At 46.3% G+C, this 18,059-nt stretch overlaps 1 protein-coding gene across 1 annotated transcript in view; it reads left to right on the forward strand.

The window, feature by feature from the left end:
- The window catches only part of LOC140721130 (uncharacterized), an 80,786-nt gene that overhangs the window by 204 nt on the left and 62,523 nt on the right, over positions 1-18,059 (forward strand). Inside the window, 2 exon segments of the mRNA XM_073036006.1 lie at positions 900-1,067; positions 6,964-8,107. Of these exon segments, the coding sequence (XP_072892107.1) occupies positions 7,365-8,107 (743 nt within the window). The 5' untranslated portion in view covers positions 900-1,067; positions 6,964-7,364.

The raw sequence follows: 18,059 nt of genomic DNA on the forward strand, positions 1-18,059 counted from the left end.
CCAGTTACTCATTTATTTTCCAGTTATATGGGCTCGGCATAAATGTGTCGACTTCACTTAATCTGCATTGAACGATTCAAACCAGGAGCACAGGCTGTCTGTTTCCGCAGGGTTGAAATAGGAGACCCACGAACAGGTCACGTAAGGCTGTGTGCCGGAGATCTCCCCCGCCCTCCGCTTTGTGACGCAAGATCACGTGGCGTGTTGATAACAAGGTTGACATGAATAATGTCAGGAACGATCGGCTTTATGTATGAGGAGCATTTGATAGGTTCCGGACCTGTGCTCGATGGAGTTCAGAGGGACGGTGGGGGTGGTGGGGGAATGTATGGTTAAGTAAACCTACAGAATACTGAAAAGCCTGGATACAGTGGACATGGAGAGGATGTTTCCATTAGACGGAGAGTCTGTGATCTGACAGCATGGTCTCAGAATAAAAATGCTTCCTGTTAAAATTCAGTTGAGGAAAATCTTTTGGCCAAAAGTGTCTGAAGTGTGGAATTTGTTGCCGCAGAGTTTGGCTGAGGCTGCCGTTTGGATATATTTATGACGGAGATTAATACATTCAAGATTGCGAAGTAGCTACAGGGTTACAGGAGGAAGGCAGGAATATGGTGTCGGAATAAAAATCAACCATGGTTGAATGGTGGAGCAGATCAGATGGATTGAATCATCTGATTCTGTTGCTTATGTCTTACCATGACTGAATGATGGCTCCTTCTTATCCCATATCGTTTTGTGACGTGTGTGGGACAATTAACGATTGTTCATTGAGATCATTACTGTATGTTTGCCTTCAATATTTAAATTTCAGTGAATTTTGTTCTTAATAACATTAAGCAGAAATGTTTGGTTCTCTTTTTTGTTGTTAATTTGCGTCATTATCTTTCAATTTAAAGTTAGACCTGCAGTGAGAGATTTATTGGAAGAAAAACCCCAACTGGAAGCAAACCACGACTGAAGACGAGGGAACAGCAACAAGTGAACCAACCCGTGGATTGTGAGCATCAACTGGAGAGAACTCAACTGGCTTGGAGATTCCAGTGATTCAGTCAGGAGAAAGTTTGGTGAGTCTCATTTACTGTTCTTTAGACATTACATACCTGTACAAAGGAAGGTAGGAAATAGCTGGGGTGAGACTGAACATGCCCAGAAGAACCAGTTATGCCTCTGTCAGACCCAGTTGCAATCACTCCAGGTCTGGTAATGTGCATCCAGCAGCCCAGCCCTTTGAAACCACTCCCATTATGTGGAAGTCGAATCCGGATAAAGTCACTGAGAGACTGTATAAGTACAAACTCTTTATTCCAAGCATCGGGCTTACTCAGTTAGTCGCTCAAAAAGGAACAGTTGATGACTGTTCCCGCCCAATCCACTAACTGACTAACAATTCCCCTTACACCACAGATATATCCATCCAGATACTCCCCACACAAGACAGTCTGGAGCCAAAGTTATTTACTACATGACAAGCTGGAGCCCCTAAAGACAGATTACAAAACAGTCATAATGGCTTACACACGCAGAACAGACCGAAGCTATCCTATCTCTAGATGTGAATGCGCAAGGAGATAAGCATCTTGAAACCCTAGCTAGCTACCCGCAAGAAGAAATATGGCTCAGCATGGCTTAGAACATCTGTTGATTATCAGCAGTTTCTTTCAGAAAAACAGGCTGCTATTTTTTAACAAAGTGTTAACCCTTTTACACATTTTATCATTCCCTCCTTTTGATCATTACATAATCAACAAAGCAGTAATTTTTTGCAGGGAAAGCAAACGAGTACTACATTGACTTAACAGTGGGGAAAAAACAGCGTACAACAGTATTTATAACAATGATATGGACAATTATTAGGCCATAATGCAATATCCTGCTCCATGTATTACTGAACTGACCTACAAAGACCACCATTTTAACCCTTCAGTGAACCGGTGTAAATCCTGCCTTACTTTCTAGATGCTGTCAATCTCCTAGGCAGTGTGCTTGGAGAGGGATGTAATGTTAGTAGATTCATCAGGGATATAGGTGCAGCATTCTGTGTCAATAATACCACAGGTTCCCCCTTTCTCAGCTGGGATAAAATCTAAAGCCATACAATTCTGCATGACTGTTTGCCAGATTGCAATCATTTCAGTAGATATTTCTGTTACTTGGGCCTGTGTTTCTGTCAGGGCCCCTGCAGTATTGTGCCCAGCTCCTCAAGTGCTGTAGGTAACTTGGTTATCTCTCGTGAATTCCTGGCTACTCCATAGGAGAGAAAAGCGATTATCCAAAAGCACTCAATCTGTTATTCCTCTCCGCTGCTGGGCACCTTGCAAGTAAGACCAGGATGCATGTTTCCCAGTGTAGGAAGTTCCATTTGATGGGAACTTGAGATACCATCCCTCAAAACACTGACAGTCACAGTCATCTCTGACTGGACCACAGTTACTCACCTCACTTCCCCGAGTGTCATTTGAGAAAGCCCAGGCTGAGAGTTCCTCACGCTGGTTGAGCGGGATTACTGACATTGGAATCATAGTTTTATCATGCTGTGCAATTGCAGCACAAACCCAGCAGGCCCCTAGTTCTGCCTGTTTGGCATAGGTGTGACAGAGAGACAGAAAGATGTTAACATGGGGGCCCACGGATGTTGTTTGAGCAATAAGACAAAACACAAAGACCACTATCAACGAATACATTTTCCTTAAGTCCAAGAGAGCCCTTCTACTCAGTTCCTTCTGTAACACATTTTCAGTCTGTTCATTGTATCCATCGAGATTGCCCCTTCGGTTTCACAGCTGTGAGAGTGGTCAGTAACACCTGATATGTTCCTCTCCACTGAGGTCAGAGTTTCCCTCAATCCCAGTTCTGGATTAGGACAAAATTCCCATGTTTTGTGGTGGGATAGTCACTCCTCTCTGCGGGGTAGTTCTCTTCCTTGTAAGCCTGTCGTACCTGTGAATGTAATGCTTGGAAAATTTTGGTTAGTTGGCATACATATTTCCCAATCTCTTCCCTTCGGGTATGCATATCCAATTTTGCTGGTAGACTTTCTGGGAGCAATGTTACACAAGGTCTTAGTCCCCAGGGTGTCTTCATGGGCCGTCCAGAAATGATTTCAGCTGGTGACAACCCTGTTTTCCCCTGCGGGGTAACCCTCATGTGGAATCGGGCCAATGGTCGGACCTTCAACCAAGTGAGTCCAGTCTCCGCTGTTAGTCTGGCCAGTTTACTCTTCAGAATGCCATTGACTCTTTCCACTCTGCCAGCGGCCCGTGGGTGGTGTACACAATGGAATTGTTGCTTGATAGCTAGTTTGTTACGTACCCCTTTGTTTACTTCCACCACAAAGTGTGGGCCATTGTGAGAGCTCAGCTTCTTTGGCAGGCCGTACATGGGAAATATTTCCCATAATAATAACTTCACAACAGACATAGCAGTATTATTTGTAGTTGCAATAGCTTCAATCCATCTACTAAACACATCGATAATAACTAAGCAGTATCTATAGCAATGTACTCTAGGCAATTCAATAAAATCAACTTGTAGACACAAAAAGGGTCCACCTGGCAAGGAGTCTTACCCGATGTGCAGGGTACAGGTTACCAACTACTCCTTCCTTTCCCAGGTGTGTTAAATCATGTATATGATTGACCAATATTGGTAAAAACTGTGTAGGAACACAAACCTGTCCCGCTGGGTAATCCAAAAAGCTAGGTTGGGTTCTTTCTGGCACCCCATCTGGGACCACAATTTGCGCTCCTCCTCAGAGACGTCCCCCTGAAAAGTACGTACCTCCCACATGTCCGGCAAACCCGTTCTGCATAAGTCACAGAGGGTTGCTTGACGGGAACCCGAGGGGACTACAACTACTGAGGATTGTGACGCACTTTTCGCTGTCTCATCCACTAAAGCATTGCATTTAGTGACTCAGTCGACATGTGGGTGTGGGCTGCTCATTTAATAATAGCCAAAACTCGAGGAGGCTGTAGAGCGCTGTGTAGGTTGTTTACAAAGGTGGCATTACTAATGGGGTGGCCAGAAGAAGTCAGGAATCCCCATGTTCCCAGAGAGCCCCGTAGTCATGTACAATTCCAAATGCATAACGGGAGTCTGTGTAAATGTTCCCACTTTAGTCTGTTGCTGGGATACAGGCACGAGTCAGAGCAAACAGCTCAGCCTTCTGGGCGGAGACAGCTGCTTCAAAAGAGGCCTGTTCAATTACTTCACTGTCCGTCACTATCGCATAGTCAGAATGTCGTTTTCCTGATGGATCCACAAAAGAGCTTCCATCCTCAAGAAACGTTACCTCGGGCTAGAGTGGGTATTGCGGAATGGATGGGAGAGTCTGTCCTCCTTTCATGGTGATCTGGATGGGGGGTAGTTGGTGCAGTCAACTTCATTGCCTGAAATTGAGCAGAGATTGTGTGCAATGTCTTGGGTTCAGTCAATATTAAAAGAGCGTCTTACCAGATGTCCTGTCTTCACCTCACAGTCCTTCCAGTATCGGAGTTGGCCCGCGGCCAAGTCTTGCCAGTCTCCCTCGGTGCTGGAGGCTTGTTTCCTCAGGGTGTAGGCAATGAACTCTAGGCTCTTTGACTTGAACCCAGGGCAAACCCTAACGATGGTATGGGGAGCCACCAGTCCTGTCTGTCACCAAAGGAAATCCGGAACTTCGGCCAGTAATGCACTGCCCTCTTTTCCTTAATCCTGTCCAATCACCATGACTGGGAACCTCTCTCGCTCGAGGGGTGCATAATATTGGCTTTCCTCAATGAGCACCCCGGAGGGTCATAGCACAGAGTCACATGAGGGTCGGCCGCTGGCGGAAGGGGTTCAAAAGTGGTGGAGTCCACATTAAATGCCCACCACTGGGGATTCGGAAACTGGGGAAGCTGTCGGTTGTTCACTAGTCCCAGGGTGATGCCCTTATCTGTGTCTCCATCCCTCCTGTCCTCCACAATCAGCTCCTTTGTTTTTGTGATAATGAGGGAGAGTTTGTTTTCTTGATACCAGTCAGATATTGTTCAGACCTCAGACAGGGTCAGCAATCAAATGGTTGAGCATGGTGCGATGAATGTGCTGAGCTGTGTATATCACAATGCAAGAAGCACCGTAGGAAAGCCAGATGACCTCAGGACAGGGGATTATGATATTGTAGCCATTATTGGGGCTTGGTTGCACCCAACAGTCTGAGGGATTTAGAGGAACAAATTTGCAGAGCGGTCACGGACCATGCCAAGAAACAATGATTGAGATTGTAAGCGATTTTAACTTTCCATATATTGACTGGGACTCCCATACTGTAAAAGGACTAGATGGGGTAGAGTTTGTCAAATGTGCCCTTAATTGGTACGTAAAATTCCCGATGTAGAAGTGTGCAATAAGCTGTTAGGCAATGTTCAGGGCTGGTGACAGACATTAGTGATCATAATGCCATGAAATTCAAAATAAAGATGAAAAAAGAGAGGTCTGGACCATGGGTTGAGATTCTATATTGGAGAGAGGTCAATTTTGATGGTATCAGAAAGGATCTGACAAGTGTGGATTGGGACTGGCTGTTTTCTGCAAAGGAGTACTTAGTAAGAGGGAGGCCTTCAGAAGTGAAATTTTGAGGGTGTAGAGTTTGTATGTGCCTAACAACGTAAAAGTTGAAACGTAACTGGTGCAAGGAATCTTGGCTTTCTGGAGATATTGAAGCCCCGGATATTTTGTTCCTTTAAATGCCTCAGACTTTTGGGTGCTACCAAGACTCATTAATCATCATCCATGCCCTGAGCTCATCTGAACATTTTCTTTCATCGTCTTCTGTTGGTTTCTAGCTTCCCAATAGCTTTTGCTCTTTTGTTTGCCCTCTCTTTGGCTTTTATGTTGGCTTTAGCTTCTCAATTCAACCATGGTTGTGTCCTACTGCCTTTCCAATGCTTTCACTTCTTTGGGATGTGTCGATCACTCAGCTCCCGAATTGCTCCCAGAAACTCCAGCCATTGCTGCTCCGTTGTCACTCCAACCTTTTCCCTTCCAAACAAGTTTGGCCAGCTTCTCTGTCATAGAATAATGGAGACGTTCAATACGGAAACAGGCCATTTGGCCCATCTAGTCAATGCCAAAAAAACATTTAAGCTGTCTATTGCAACTACCTGCACCGAGACCATCGCCCTCCATTCCCCTACCATCCAGGCTTCCATCAAAACCTCTTTGAAATGGTGAAAATGAGCTCATATTCACCACTTGTGCTGACATGTCATTCCACACTCTCACGACCATTTCAGTAAAGAGCTTTTCCAAATGTTCTTGTTAAATTTTCACCTTCCCCACTTACCCATGACTCTGGTTGACATCCCACCCAACCTCAGTGGAAAAAGCTGCTTGTATTTACCCTATCTATACCCTCATAATCTTGTATACTTCTAACAATTTCCCAAAGCAATGTATAACTTCCTTGTTTATGTTTAGAGCCTTTTTTACGTGTATAAGATGATGAGGGGCATTGATCGTGTGGATAGCCAGAGGTTTATTCCCAGGGCTGAAATGGCTAACACGAGGGGGCATAGTTTTATGGTGCTTGGAAATAGATACCGAGGGGATGTCAGGGGTAAGATTTTTACCCAGAGAGTGGTGGGTGCATGGAATGCACTGCAGGCTATTTGTGTGAGAGTATTTCAGTTACTGTGGGGCCAGGAGCCCGTGCTGCTCAGTGGGAACAGGGACCAATACCAATGGCGAGTGTCAAACTGAGCCAGGTCACAGATTGGAGATGGCAGAGATGCCCCATTCTTATAGAGACAGGAAGAGCATCAGAGAGTTTGATGGTCATTCCAGATACCAGCACTGTGCCCAGTTAGATGATTTCTCTCTCCAACTTGGGATGAACTTCAAGGTAAGAGTGTGTTGCCAGATCACACCTTGACAACTCAAGTGATCTCATATGAAAAGTTGCCCTACACACATTGATGGATTTTGTAAATCTTTTTACAGGCTAAAAACAAGGAATTTATCTACGGGAATCTCGAGCACAACACGCCAATTTTGCTGTCTCTGTCCAGATATTTAATAAGTGGAGCAAGGGATTCACGATCATCCTTCCTGCTCAGACTGTGGGGAGGGATTCACTTGGTCATCTGACCCACTGGCACAGCGGTCATTTTACACAGGGGAGAGGCCGTTCATCTGCTGTGACTGTGAGAATGGATTCAGTGGGTCTTCTCAACTGAATGTACATCAGCAAGTTCACACTGGACAAGGCCATTCACCTGTTCTGTGGGTGAGAAGGGATTCAGTTGTCTTCCCACCTGTGGACACACCAGTCAGTTCATACTGGGCAGAGGCTGGTCATCTGCTGAAGTTGTGGGGCAGGATTCACTTGGTCTTCTGACCTAATGGCTCACCAGCAAGTTCACACTGGGGAGAGGCCATTCACCTGTTCGGAATGTGGGAAGGGATTCACCTACTCATCCCAACTGAAGATACATCAGCGAGTTCACACTGGGGAGAGGCCATTCACCTGCTCAGACTGTGGGAAGGGATTCACACAATTAGCTGGCCTACAAGCACACCAGTCAGTTCACACTGGGGAGAGGCCGTTCACTTGCTCAGACTGTGGGAAGGGATTCACTTCGTCATCTCAACTGAAGGTACATCAGCGAGTTCACACTGAGGAGAGGCCGTTCAACTGCTCAGACTGTGGGAAGGGATTCACACAGTTAGCTAACCTACAAGCACACCAGTCAGTTCACACTGGGGAGAGGCCGTTCACTTGCTCAGACTGTGGGAAGGGATTCACTTCATCATCTAAACTGAAGGTACATCAGCGAGTTCACACTGGGGAGAGGCCGTTCAACTGCTCAGACTGTGGGAAGGGATTCACACAGTTAGCTAACCTACGAGAACACCAGTCATTTCACACTGGAGAGTGTCCATTCACCTGCTCAGAATGTGGGAAGCGGTTCATTCGGTCATCTCAACTGAAGGTACACCGGTCAGTTCACTCTGGGGAGAGGCCATTCACCTGCTCAGACTGTGGGAAGGGATTCACTTTGTCATCTCAACTGAAGGTACATCAGCGAGTTCACACCGGAGAGAGGCCATTCACCTGCTCAGACTGTGGGAAGGGATTCACACAGTTCTCTGGCCTGCAAGCACACCAGTCAGTTCACACTGGGGAGAGGCCGTTCAACTGCTCAGTCTGTGGGAAGGGATTCACACAGTTATCTAGCCTGCAAGCACACCAGTCAGTTCACTCTGGCAAGAGGCCGTTCACCTGCTCAGACTGTGGGAAGGGATTCACTCTGTCATCTTGCCTACTGACACACCAGTCAGTTCACACTGGAGAGTGGCCATTCACCTGCTCGGAGTGTGAGAAGGGATTCACTCGGTCATCTCAACTGAAGGTACATCAGCGAGTTCACACTGGGGAGCGGCCGTTCACCTGCTCATACTGTGGGAAGGGATTCACACAGTTAGCTGGCCTACAAGCACACCAGTCAGTTCACACTGGGGAGAGGCCGTTCACCTGCACATGCTGTGGGAAGGGATTCACTCAATCATCTCAATTGAAGGTACATGAGCGAATTCACACAGGGGAGAGGCCATTCACCTACTCAGACTGTGGGAAGGGATTCACGCGGTCATCTCGCCTACTGACACACCAGTCAGTTCACACTGGGGAGAGGCCGTTCTCCTCCTGTTAATGTGGGAATGTATTCACTCAGTCATCTAACCTTATGTAACTCTCACTCCGGCTAGCAGCTTAATATAGGGGGTGATAGCCCCCTGGCTCGGCCAAATGTGGATGGATGCTGTGCCGTGTCCCCTGTTACAAATCAATACCCCAAAATAACAAACAGTACACAATATGTGATTGATAATTCTTACTTTGACTATAGGGTTAGTGAAGTAAATAAAAACAGGGCCCACTCTCCCCATTTGTGGCTTCTCATCTCTCCCCAGAAAAAGCCCATGAAATTCTCACATCCAGACTCACAGGAAAGAACATTTCTGTCATTGGATAGCCCAGCACTCCAAAACCCTGTTATCTCTAGTTGTAACCTCGACATTGCTGCTACAGAGAAACCACTACCTCAGCAGTGAAACATTACTGAGAGGCCATTACATTAGCAGTGAAACCTTACAGCGTGTTACACTTACGACACACTACCGGGTTCACACTGGGCAGAAAGTTTCAATAAGCTGCATGCTGGATATTTTCCATCAACGTTGCTGAATGCAATTTCGAGAGTGACTGTAGGTGCTGAACTCTGCAATTATTGCTGCTGCTCACCAGGCATGGGAGGAGTTTCTTCTGCTGCATATTCACCTTTAATGGGACTAGATCTGTGACAAATGAATCAGCTCTATTTTAATCACTGTCTCCCGTACTTAGTGAATTTATAACACACCTAGTATACAGTAGAGAGTCAACTCAGGCCGGCTGAACCCTGCCAGTGATTCTGTTACACAACAGATCTTTCAAATCCTCCCCTGTTGTTCACCTCTCACTCTCCCTGGGATGAGGTCCAAATAGTCACCACTGTGTGGGCAAAGAGGTTTCCCTTGAATTTTCTGCAGACTGAAGAAGTGGAGCTGACTGCACATCTGTCTGAGATGTTTTTTGCCCCTCTAGTCTCTGGGCTGAGGAAGAATGACATTGGGAGTTAACCTCCTTAATCACGACTCATGTCCACATTATGGGTCACTTTCCCCACTTCTAAAGTGTTGTTAGCGAACACCACTGTCCTCTAAAGACTGAAAGCAGAGTGGGAAACCATCAATTGGATTTTCAACGAAGCTGGGTCAGAAAGCAGAGGCGAGTCTGCACAGAGCAGAGTTTGGGGCTCTAAACGATGGTCGAGGTAAGAACGTATGATGAGGAGAAGGGATTCAGCAGTGGGGCATGGCAATGAATGACATTTGGAAGCAGATTGACAGAGAAAGTAATTAGGTTATCTGACTGACGACACAAACACTAGCTGTGGTGAGGTGCTCCACTGGTTGAGGAACACGTGTGTTGGGAATGGTTTTATCTATTGGGGGAGTTGTTCCTGCTTGTTTATCCTGTAATATTATAACCAGATGGATTGACCTATCTGAAATAATGTATTGATGATCATATAATTGGTAAGATTTTGACTCCAAAACTGGATCAGGCTTGAATTTATGGTGCCTTCATAAGGTGATGGAGGGCATTCGTGAGTTTGTGTTTTAAAGCAAGATTTTGGTGAATGATATTTGCCACTTGATTGTACCTGCGTAAGTAATCAGATTGAGTTAAACTGCTGCAGGATCCTGGAAAGTGTTGGATTGTGTCTGGTTTCTCTTGGCCTTTTCTGCACTTACTGTCTTGTTTGTTTATATTTCAAGTATTCTGCATTTTTTTTCTTTTGTTAACTACTTTGTCCTGTATTTGGACGCTAATTGGCAGACAAAATAATTTGGTTATCTGACTGACGAACAATGCCTGTGGTGGAGGCACATGTGTGTGTTGAGAATGGTTATACCTATTGAGGGAGTTATTCCTGCTTGTTTATCCTGTAATATTATATCCAAATGGTTATTTGAGATTATCCTATCTGAAATAATGTATTGATTATCATATAAATTGGTGGATTATGTCCTTAACTGAATCAGGCTTGAATTTAGGGTGCCTTAATGAAGTTACCATGGTCATTCATCCATTTGTATTTTAAAGCAAGATTTTGGTGAATGATATTTGCCACTTGATTGTACCTGCGTAAGTAATCAGATTGAGTTAAACTGCTGCAGGATCCTGGAATGTGTTGGATTGTGTCTGGTTTCTCTTGGCCTTTTCTGCACTTACTGCCTTGTTTGTTTGTATTTCATGAAGTTTCGATTTGTTTTACTTTTGTTACCCACCTCGTCCTGTATTTCCGCAAGGAACTCCTCTGTTTTTGGGAAGAGGTCTCCAACACTCAGTTAGGTGCTCGATGCTTCCTTGTCACCATCTTATCTGCTCAGATCATTGGGATGTCTCCCATGGAGGGTCATACTCATTTCACTGGTTAATGTTTTCTTCCAGAGTGATGATTTATTTTTCTGAGCCAGCTTCTCATTTAAGTTTTCTGGTCTGTATTTCTTATCATAATTGCATATACACACATGGAGTCTGTTCAGTTCCTCCGCCATATCCTTATCTCCATTTACAATTTCTCCAGCATCATTTTCTTTTGGTCCTATATCTACTCTCACCTGTCTTTTACTCTTTATATACTTGAAAAAGCTTTTAGTATCCTTTTTGATATTATTTGCTATCTTTCTTTCATAGTTCTTCTTTTCTCTATTAATTACCTTCATACTTTCCTTTCATAAGTTTTTTTTAAAAAACTTCCCAATCCTCTGTCTTCACACTAAGTTTTGCTTCCTTGTATGCCCTCTGCTTTGCTTTTACTTTGACTTTGACTTCTCTTGTCAGCCACGGTTACATCCTTTATCCATTCAAAAACTTCTTTTTCTTTGGAATATATCTGTCTTGCACTTTCCTCACTTCTTGCATAAACTCCAGCCACTGCTGCTCTGCCGTCCTTCCTGCTAGTGTCCCTTTCCAGTCAACCTTGGCCAGTTCCTCTCTCATGCCACTGTAATTTCCTTTACTCCACTGAAATATCGACACATCTGATTTCAGCTTCTCTTTCTCAAATTTCACAGTGAACTCAATCATGTTGTCATCAATAAGGGTTCCTTCACTTCCATCTCTCTAATTACCTCTGGTTCATTACACAATACCAAATCCAGTACAGACGATCCCCTAGTGGGCTCAACAACAAGCTGTTCTAAAAAGCCGTCTCGTAGACATTCTAGAAATTCTCTCTCTTGAGATCCATTGCCGACCTGATTTTCCCAATCCACTCTTCCAGTAGCGATCTGATTTTCCCAATGATTTTCCTTGATTTTGACCCCTTGTCAAAATGTCTGCTACTGTGAATAGATCATCGAGTAAAAGACGACCTGATTTCCAAAAGGCATAAAGTTAGAGATGACACATTTCTTTAATATTTAAGGAAGATTACATTTTTATTTCAATCTATTACAGTTTGAAAATAACAAAAAAAGGAAAAAGGCCAGAAGCAAATGTTTGGGTGTCCTACATGTTCAGTAGCACCCCCTTTGGCAAGTATCGCAGCTTGTAGACACTTTTTGTAGCCAGCCAAGAGTCTTTCAATTCTTGTTTGGGCAAATTTCTGGGTTCAGACATTAGTAGCAATGTACTTACTGTGGAAATTACAAATCACAATATTACTAGAATCACAAAGCCAAGCAGCAATGAAACAGGCCCATCAGCCCTTCTAGTCCATGCCGACCTGTTTTTGTTGTTACTGCCTAGTTCCAGCTACCTGCACCAGAGCCTCCATACACCTCCCATCCACGTCCTCACCCAAATTCCTCTTTAGTGTTTAAATCAAAACCACATCCTCCACTTCCACTGGCAGCTCATTCCACACTCTCACCAACATCTGAGTGAAGAATTCCCCTTCAGATTCCCCGAAAATAATTCACTTTCACCCTGAACATATGTCCAATGTCAGGGTGAGAGGGAGGACGGGGCAGAGAGGGAAGACAGTAAGGGGAGGGGTGGTCGAGTGCGGAGAGGGAAACAGAGCGAAGTGTTTATACTTAATATTTTTGAGAAAAACTAATTGTTTGAACTTGCTGCAAAGCTACTCTCCATATCCTGTATATTCTTAACCAGATTATTGATCGAGATGACAAGTAGCAATGGCTGATGTTCAAAGTAAATTTTATTATCAGAGTACATAAATTTTATATAGTCACATACCACATAAAACCCTGATATAGTTTTTCCTACAGGAACACTTAGCAAATCTTTAGAATAATAACAGGATCAATGAAAGATCAAGTAGAGCACAGAATTCAATCAAATGTGCAAATGCAAATATAATTAAATATCAATGAATAATGACAGCAATGGGGTGTAACCCTGGGGAACCTCACTAGGCCCGGGCCTCGAGTCCAATAAACAGCCTCCCACCATCACTCTCTGCTTCCTACCATCAGGACAACTGTGCATCCAGTGAGCCAGCTCTCCCTGGATCCCGTGTGATCTGACTTTCCACAGCAACTTACCATGTGAACCTTATCAAAGGCCTCACTGATGCCCATATCGGCCCAGATCCTGGGACAGAGGTGTCACCGATCAGAGGGCATGGATTTAAGCGTAGGATGGAGAAGTTTAGAGGGATCTGAGGAAGAGACTTTTCACTCAGAGGGCAGCTGAAATCTGGAACACACGTCCCGAGGTGGTGGTGGAGGCAGGTCCCTTCACAACATTTACGAAGAGGATGAGCATTGAAACTGCCGAGATACAGTCGGCTATGAACCAAGTGCTGATAAGTGGGACCAATTGAGACAGTGAGTGGATGGTCAGAACAGGTATGGTTGGCCAAAGGCCTGTTTCCGTGCTGTGTGATCCACCACTCCGGACATGCTAAATTAACTATGGTGGCACCGCAAGGCATTGATTTCAAAACTCCACATCCCTCTCCAACCTGAAATAAACCAGACTGAACCCCTTTGTCACCACTGGGAATATCTGTTTCTGTCAAGGTAGCATAGAGATTGGTCACTTCTGCTAAACAACTGGCAATTGATGAAGTTTCTGTGTCTTCTTCCATTAATGTCGCTGCCTTACAGCAAAACTAACCCTCTCACTGTATCAGAATCAGTGATTAAATCAGACCCCAAATACTGTGCTTTCATCCCTGCACGTTATAACTGGAACCATCTCACTGAGGGTCTGATGGAGACATGTGATCACATCTCCCCTGCTTCTGACATTTCAAATACCCTCAGAATGGTTTTCTGATTCAGTCTGAAGGTTATGGTACATTCAGCTCGTCCTCAGACCTGACAAACCATGTCTTCCCACAGCTGGTTCCACCTGTTGGTGTGTCCTCTTTCCTCCACCTCCAGGGAAGCTGCATCTCCACACAAACTCCTCACTTGAGACGACTGTCTGTACCCGTGACACAGGAATTCACATCTCCGTCACTCTCCTGATACCGTGTCTGACCTGCTCACCTCTGGGTACACTCCCTGGGTACAAGCTTCTTCCTCAGTCACCATCTGTGAAATTATATAAAAACACAATTACTGTAAAACGATTTATCAGACAGCTCCTGTACCCCTCCACCCCAGACGATTGTTTGCTGACTAAAACGCTCTCTCTTCAGGCCCTTCACTATTCCCTTTCCCCTTGCAAACTCCAGATATGCCAGCTGATCTGAACCCACTGTGAGGACATTTATATCTCAGAGGAGGATGTAGAAACCCGTGTTGTTCTCTGATACAGAGGTCACTAACACCCCACCGCTATCCCAATCTGCACCAACAGCCCATGACGCTGACAGCTCTTCCAGACACTGGGGCTTTGTAACAAACACCATGGTAACAGCAAGATTAGACAGTAATTCATTTGAAGAGAGAATTGCTGCTTCCTGAAAGGACACGCGAGTGTCCGATACAACGGAGCAAATCCTTCCCCGTTCACAACTTTATTTGACCCGGGTCACGGAACGTCCGATCATCCCACTTTCTCACAACAGCAGCCCCACCCCCCATCCCCCCCGACTACAGTCCACCCATAACTTCTACCCACACACACACAGACAGATCCTCCTCACCCCAAACCCCTCCGAGCCTGGGAACCACAACTAACTGATCCCACAGCCCGGGCTCGGGCGCAAAGCTAAAACCGGGGCTGCGGGACCGGAGAGCCCGGAGCCTCCAGCCGTCCGGCAGAGCTCGTTCCCGGCACTTTTCATAGACACATAGAAAACCTACAGCACGATACAGGCCCTTCGGCCCACAAAGTTGTGATTCGACGGCAACCGGCCCCCGATTTCCACAAACCCGAGATCAGACCCTTCTTCACGGACGCCTGAACAGAAGAACCGCCGGCGACAGCTCCAGTCGGCACTGCGCCTGCGTTTAGCAGGAGGTTCTGGGCTGCACCAGTCGTGGCCGGAGGTCCCTACAGAGGGAGCAGTGGACGGAGTCGGGAGGGACAACGGAGAGGTAAATCACAAACACGACAAAGTCTGCAGATGCTGGAAATTCAGAGCAACACAAACAAAACGCTGGCGGAACTCAGCCGGCCGGGCAGCATCTATTAGAGAGAAAAATCACACTCCCACTCCACCCCCGCATAAAACAATGCAATCAGAGGTTTATGATCATTTTCAACATCAAAAGATTGCCCTGACACAAACTGATGAAATGCCTCACAAGGAAACATAATGCTGAGCAATTCTTTTTCAATCTGGGCACAACGTGTTTCTGGATCAGATAATGAACGAGTTGCATCCGCCACTTGTAGCCATTCCTTATCATGTTATGATCATTTTCAACATCAATAGATTCCCCAGAGGGAATAGGAATAAAAATGTTTGGACACCAGGAAGTCCCGCTCGGAGCGGATAGTCCAAAGGTTAATTTATTATCAAAGCAGATATCCGTAAACAATTCTTGAGATTTTTTTCTTCTCCAGAAAACCACGAAACAAAGAAAGAGCATGAAAGTCGTTCACAGAGAAAAATCAAACTCCCACCTCAACCCCGGCATCAAAAAGACAGCATCCCGATCATCAAACCCCCAAAACCCACCCCTCCCGCACAAAGGGAACAATATCATCGACAGCCCCCCCCACCAAAAAAAAAATTCACAGGTGAAGTGTCGCCTCACCTGGAAGGATGTTTGGACAACGGAGAGAGTTCGGCCGTCCGGCCCTTTCACTGTGACACCCCGAGCTCCACATCAAATCCGTCCAAACGAATCTGGGTGAACTTTAATGACCAATAAATATAATTCCTCTCAGCGATCAGCTGTCTGAATGATCCCCTGACTCTGAGAGGAAGTCTATGGTCCACACTGTCAGGGTGTTGAGTTTACCAGGAGACAAAGACTGCAGGGACGAGAGGTTTTCTGTTGACTAATACACTGTGTGTGGACCCCGCTGGCAATTCTGGTGTTGTGACCCGAATCGAGACAAACACCATGCTGCCCATTCCACCGACAACACGGCACAGCCGGACACATAACAGGGGACTTTACATCCCACAACACTGGATTCAGCGATGAAACCCGTGATTAATGTTGTTGTCCCACTGAAAAGTCCATTAAGGTGCTTTTCAATCCCAGCCTCTCCCACAGGTGATGTCACACAGCTCCTTCCCCCACGCGCGCCTGACGTCACATATGGACTCCCCACACCGGGATCTGCCCTCATGTGCGCGGTGTCTTACGTCACCCACGCGCTGCTGTGCTCGAGCTTTATCGGTTGAACGGCTGAGCTAATAATCACGTGACCAGCCCCTCCCGCACCGCTGTCAACAGAGGATTCAGGAGCTGCGCTATTCCCATTGGTGCGAAGCGATGTCAATCACAGGTTACAACCATTCGCGGAGGCGGACAAGCCGAGTGGGCGTTACCCCGCTGAGATCGTCTCCCGCTCGAGCGCCGACCGCCTCCTCAGAGCGGAGAAAACCTCAAAGTAAATGTCCGCTTTCTGATTTATTTCCATTTCCCTCCGAGGGAAGTTGGGGCGTTTGTGAAGCGTCTCCTACGGCCGAAGTCTGATGTATCGCCGAAAGGTAGGAGGAGACCGCTCGGCCCGTCGGTTTGATGCCGGCTCCCCGGGGAGGGGGGATTTTATTGAAAGGATGAAGATGGTGAGAGAGGGGACGGACAGGATGTTTGTCCCGGCGGGGACAGGAGGGGCTCATCTGTGGAAATGTCTGAGCCCACGGTGGTGTCGAGCGGAGGGATTCACCACATTGGGGGCAAACACCGGCAGACTGTTGCCCTGCAAGCGGAGACAATGGTCCGGGCAAAGTGACAATTATTTGTGTTTTGTTGAGATTGTACCTGGAATATGGTGTAAAATCCCGCTCCCCATACTAACACGGGTTATACAGACCAAAGAACAAACTGTCGGAGGAACTCAGTGGGTCGGGCAGCATCTGTGGAGGGAAATGGACCGTCAACATTTCGGGCCGAGACCCTCCCTCTGGACTGAGAGTGGACGGGAAATAGTCAGAGAAAAGAGGTGAGGGGTGGGGATGGGGCAAGAGCTGGGGAGTGAGAGGTGGATCCAAGTGAGAGGGGGGAGGTGGTAAGGTGGAAACAGTGACAGGGGTGGGAGGTGAGTGGTTGGGGCAACACGGGGCTGCAGAAGATGGAAATTAATTCCACAGAGGATTAACAAAGAGGTTAGAGAGTATTTGTTATAGAGAGTGCAATAAAGATTCACCAGACTGATCCCTGGAGTGCTGGGGTCATCATATGAAGAAAGATCAAATGCGATAACCCTTTCATTTAGAGAATCGAGGACTGAGAGGTGAACACATTGAAATGTTCAACATCATTACCGGTTGAACCAGGGATCCCAGTCTCTGAAACAGGGATGGACTGTCCGGGACTGAGTTGAGGGGAAACGTCTCCACTCCGAGGGTGTTGAATGTCCGTAAATCCCCACCACAGAGGGCGGTGAAGACTCAGTGATCGTCCTCACATAAGACAGAGGCCGCCAGATGTGTGGAGACCGAAGGGATTGAGGAAATGAGGATCGGGCAGAAACATGTGGCTGAGATGGGAGAGCAGCCGCCACCTTGCTGATGGTTAGAGGGGCTGAATGGCCTCCTGCTGTTTCTCACTTGATGTTTCAGTGTTCTTGTCCAGCAAGGCTCCGGAGGAATGTGAATAGAAATTAGTGTTTATAAACACAGAACTGATTTAAATGAAACGTGAACATTTCCTGTTTGGGTCTGAATTATGTTTTGGACCTGGATGGGAATTGAGCCGGTGACTCTGTGACCTGGAGGTGGAGGGAAAGGGATCGGGGAAGATATGGTGTGGAAAAATAATCATGTATCTGGGGTAAATATGGAATAATGTGGGGAATGTGGTGGATGGGTCGGGCAGTGTGTGAAGGGTGAGAAACGGAGTCACCGGTTCAGGTGGGAGACCCTCCACCCGTCACCTGATCCCGTTTCCTGTTCATGTTTTTCCGCAGATCTGCAGCATCTGCGGGTCACTGCTCTACG

Source organism: Hemitrygon akajei, unplaced genomic scaffold (genome assembly GCF_048418815.1).
Source record: "Hemitrygon akajei unplaced genomic scaffold, sHemAka1.3 Scf000050, whole genome shotgun sequence".
NCBI classification, from domain to species: domain Eukaryota; kingdom Metazoa; phylum Chordata; class Chondrichthyes; order Myliobatiformes; family Dasyatidae; genus Hemitrygon; species Hemitrygon akajei.